The 4,605-nt window shown below is 53.1% G+C and overlaps 1 protein-coding gene across 1 annotated transcript in view; it reads right to left on the bottom strand.

The window, feature by feature from the left end:
- Positions 1-4,605, bottom strand: part of AMDHD2 (amidohydrolase domain containing 2) — a 9,166-nt gene that overhangs the window by 2,258 nt on the left and 2,303 nt on the right. Inside the window, exons 2-7 of the mRNA XM_010005061.1 lie at positions 4,230-4,366; positions 3,693-3,832; positions 3,269-3,323; positions 2,223-2,435; positions 552-640; positions 2-54 (exon numbers count right to left, since the gene is read on the bottom strand). Of these exons, the coding sequence (XP_010003363.1) occupies positions 2-54; positions 552-640; positions 2,223-2,435; positions 3,269-3,323; positions 3,693-3,832; positions 4,230-4,366 (687 nt within the window). The remainder of the gene's footprint in view (position 1; positions 55-551; positions 641-2,222; positions 2,436-3,268; positions 3,324-3,692; positions 3,833-4,229; positions 4,367-4,605) is intronic.

The raw sequence follows: 4,605 nt of genomic DNA, 5'->3' as shown, positions 1-4,605 counted from the left end.
AGGAATCTTGTCACTTGTCAGCAGCCCCACGATTCCAGGGTCACGATGGTGGAACTGCCCAAGGGTAGAGAGAACAAGCTGTGGAGCAGCACCAGTACTTGTGGGCTGATACCCTTCCCCATGGGAAGACCCTTCCCCATGCCATCTCGATCAAGCAGTGCCTGGCAGCTAGGTGCTCCATCCTGTACCAGACAAATCTGGGCATTTCAAGAGTCTGCTACATCCTTGACTCTCTTCTAGATCAAGCAGTAGAAACATGAAACTGCTGAAACCCAACTGTAAAGCCCATTATGACACCAGCTGGAGAGAACACACATCTGTGGGGAGCAGGAGGGAAAGCTCTGAGAGCAACCCCAGTGCTTCTGTTCTTTTAAAAGAACCTCTGTTATAAATAGAGCTTTTTTCCTTACATACAGTATTGCCATGTACCAAACAAGCACAGAACAAAGATGCAAAAAAAAGCCAAACAAGTGACTTCAAAAGTTCTGGAGCTCAGGAATATTTCTGCACAGGTCCAAAGGTTTGAGAGGGCGAGGGTCCTGGCTACTCACGGGCAACATGGCATTGAAGAGGTGAGTGATGAAGGTGGCACCATGCTGCACAGCCTCCTCGGCCTGGGAGAGGTTAGCCACCGAGTGACCTGAGAACAAACACCAACACATGACTTTTCTGCCCATCTCTCCATTTCTACCCCTACAGGAGTGAAGATGCTCAGTCACTAGGACTCTGCTCTGATGCCCACCCTGGCATGCTGATGAGGCCTCAGCACAGAGATGTCCGGTTGTTATGGTTTGAGTGAGCCCACAAGCTGCTGACACCTAGAAGAGGAACTAGAACGGAGGGTCTTTAGGCCCTCGAAGGACCTGGGAGGGTCAGAACAGAGAGGGGTCAGGATTCTCTCCCACCTCCTGCCATCCTCTATACAAGCCAGGAGAACTGGAAGCTCAGCCCCAGCTGCTGCTGCTAGGAGGCTCTTCAACTCACCAGGTTCTCTGCAGAATCCAACTCCACCAGGTGCTGTGAGGAGCCATGGGCCTCTCTTCTGAGGCAGCCTTGCCTCAAGGGACCCTCACCCACCTGCCACCAGTGAGTCAGATTTGTATCTGTCTGGATATAAGTTCCTCTCCCCACCTGTTACTCCCTTTTTTGTGTTACAGTAAATTTGTTACAGTTTCAGTTTTCAACCTTGAAGTCTCTCTTCCTTATTCTCCTTTCATCTTCCCTTGGGAGGCGGGAGGGGGGGGTAACAGATCAGTTCTGCCCTCTGGTTTGTGGTTCACCCTGACCACTAAACCAGGACCCTGGTTATGGCTGTGGGTCTTTCAAATGAGCATGGTCACTGTTCACAACCATCACAAATGCTGCCTTGCTCACAGAAAGTTGCCATCAGACTGGCCTAGAGGTCCAAGGATGTGCCTTTTCTGCTGCCCTCAGATGCTTAAAGGCTCTAAAGAGAGATGTTAAGGGAGTGGAGACTTTGCCAAGAAAGAATATAGGGATAAAACTATCCAGAAAGAAGTCTGTTTCCCCCAACACAGGGAACAGCTCCAGTGCTTTCTGGGCAAACTGTGCCCTTGGGTAGTTTTTCACTTTTTGTGGCTAAGAGATGCTCTGGCATATGAAGGACCTTCTCACTTAGGGTTTCATTTCACCCTGCATAATTCCCTTCAGTGATCTGAGGCACCTTCAATGACCTGAGGCAAAGATGAGATTGGGAAGCAGAGAACGAGACAAATGCAGCCAGTTTTAAGTCATTGACCAGCAAGGCATTGGAAAGAGAGGTCTCCTACAGTGCTTCCAGTTGAAAAAGCTATCAAAGCTCAACAGTAACCTTTGGAAAATGATTACACCTCTGAAATAAGGCCTAAAGCAGTTGAACTTCAGAGTTTGAACCTTTCCATGTTGTCAACCATGTTGTCAATTACATCTTTAGTCAAGTATCCTCTCCTGTGTTTGAACAGTACCTTGTGCTGTACAGCAGGGGCTCCTCGGTGAACATGCAGTTTGGACCCCATGACACAAAGGGCGACAGATGCCCAGCATCAAGTGAGGTCCCCCTTGGTGACAGGTCTGTCACGTCCATATAGACCAAGCAAAAGGAAATCCCACCCTACCCAGTCACACCGAGACACTGTCAGATGCTCCAGCCCCAGAGAGGAGCTGCCTGGCCCGTGTGGCACAGGAAGGTGGAGCCTCCCTGAGCCTCCTGCCCCAGCCCTTACCCAGCGACACACAGATGCCCCGCTTGGTGAGTTCCTGGATCACCTCACGGCTCCTCTTCATCTCTGGGGCCAGGGTGACTATCCGGACACAGTCCAAGGACCCATAAGTGGCAACCAGGTCCTGGAAGGCACCTGCCTCAAAAGTGCGCAGGCAGTGCTCTGGGTGTGCTCCTTTCTTCTCCTTGCTGATGAACGGTCCCTCCAAGTGGGCCCCTGCCCAAACAGGAACACCAAGTCACAGAACCACAGAATCATCAAGGCTGAAAAGACCTTTTAGATCATCAAGTCCAGCCCATGACCTGACACCACCACATCTCCAGACCATGGCACTAAGTGCCACCTCCAGCCTTTCCTTGAGCACCTCCAGGGATGGTGTCTCCACCACTCCCCTGGGCAGTCCATTCCAATGTCTGATCACCCTTTCCATGAGGAATTGCTTCCTGATATCCAACCTAAACCTCCCCTGGAGCAGCTTCAGGCCAGGCCCTCTCATCCTGTCACTGGTTGCCTGACAGAAGAGCCTGACCCCCACCTGACCATAACCTCCCTTCAGGTAGTTGGAGAGCGTGAGAAGGTCCCCCCTGAGTCTCCTCTTCTCCAGGCTAAACAACTCCAGCTCCCTCAGCCCCTCCTCATCAGACTTTCCCTCTAGTCATGACCCTTCCTCTCCCCACCAAGACACCTGCTGTGTCTACCCTGCTTCAGTCAAGCTCTGGCCATTCTCCTGCAACAAAACATGTGGCTCAGGTAACTCTGAGCCCAGCACAGTGAAAGATGCAGTGTTGGCAACTGGGTGAGTCAAACCTCCCCACTGACATCACCCTGTGGGGCCGAAATGGCCTGGAGCAGGGTGTGCACCATGGCAGAGACCATGGCAAAGCCAGGGACAGGCTGAGGGAGAAAGCAGATCTGTGCCCACCAGTGCAGCCCTCCCACCGAGAGCTCCAGCTCTCATTTGTACCCTCCCTGCAGTAGCTTCTTTCCCCTTGGCAAGGGAAAGCCAATTGCCCTCACAGAGCAGCACCAGAGAGGACAAAATCACTTACCCAGGATACCTGCTCCATGGGCTCCACCATTTTTTATACTGATTTGAGGGAGAACCTAGAGAAACAGGTTTGTCAGACATGGCAGCCCAGACCCCAGCATGCCAAAACTACCCCAGACCTCAGGCCTGCAGAGCCAGCTTGTAGCTGGACCACTTGAGACCATCAGCCAAACAGCTTGTGAAGAAAAAAAAAAGGCAGCTGGAAGCCCCACTGTGCAAAGCTGGCCTGGGAGATATCACTGTCACAACAGTCTGGAGCTCAAGGGCAAGAAATCCAGGGATAGAGTCCAGCTCCTCATGCCACAGCTTTTCCACTAAGGCAACTATCCCACTCCCTGCAGACCCAGCCTTGGCCTTCTCACCTTCTGCTATCAAGCTCAGCCCTTTATCACTCCCATGGATGAGAGAGGGAGAAAGTCACTTACCTGGTGGTACAGAGATGGAGGAGAAGTCACCAGGGTGGGACAGAAGGAGGTGACTCCATGGGATAGGATTTTCTGACTGACCAGGTCAATCCCTGATTTGAAGTCATCTGTAGCCAGGGAAAAGTCCACCCCAAAGCCTCCTGCACCATGAACAAAACAGAGATGAAACCACAACTTCCCCAGCAGATGTTTTCCCACCCCAAAACACTGAAGAAGTGTTTTGAGTTACTGGAGTGAGCTACTTCATTGGCAGAGCACTAACCAGAAGGAAAGGGCTCCACCAGCACTTCTCCTGTCTTACATTTGTGAGGCTCCACAAGTACAAATCCAGCCCATGCTGTCCTCCTGAAGTGCTTTTCCCCACAGCATCCCAGTGTTTTGCAAACACCAACTTTTTATTTAGATGCAGGGCAAAACCTGAGGATTCCCCACCAACGAGAGGACCTGACTTACAACATGAGCTACCACAGAACAAGGTCTGGGATGGACAAACTGGGGCCCCCTGCCCTGCTGCCAGTGCCCAGCACTTCACTGTACCGTTGATCTGGACATCGATGAAGCCCGGGGCGATGATGCTGCCCTTGCAGTCCAGCTGGATGTCTGCAGAGCCCTTCTCGTCAAAGAAGAGCTTCTCTGGGTTGAGAATCTTCCCCTCTCGCACCCACAGGTCCTCCCTGCAGGGACAAGTCACACAGACAGCAGGAGCACGCGGGAGCCGCGGCCCCAGTGACAGGGGGGGTCTCGGGCAGAGCAGCCCCCCCTCTGCTCGGGGCTCTCCGACGTGCCAAAGCTGCTCCTCCGGCAGGGACCGGCCCGGCAGCCCCTCCCTGCCCGGCTCTGCCTTGGCCAGCCCTCAGGAGCGGGATTCCCATGGGCTGGAACCCCCGGGCGGTGGTGCTGCCCCGGGGCCGGC

The sequence above is a fragment of the Chaetura pelagica genome, unplaced genomic scaffold, assembly GCF_000747805.2.
Source record: "Chaetura pelagica isolate M959 unplaced genomic scaffold, ChaPel_1.0 scaffold309, whole genome shotgun sequence".
Lineage (NCBI taxonomy): Eukaryota > Metazoa > Chordata > Aves > Apodiformes > Apodidae > Chaetura > Chaetura pelagica.
This window is presented reverse-complemented; position numbering and strand designations above follow the sequence as displayed.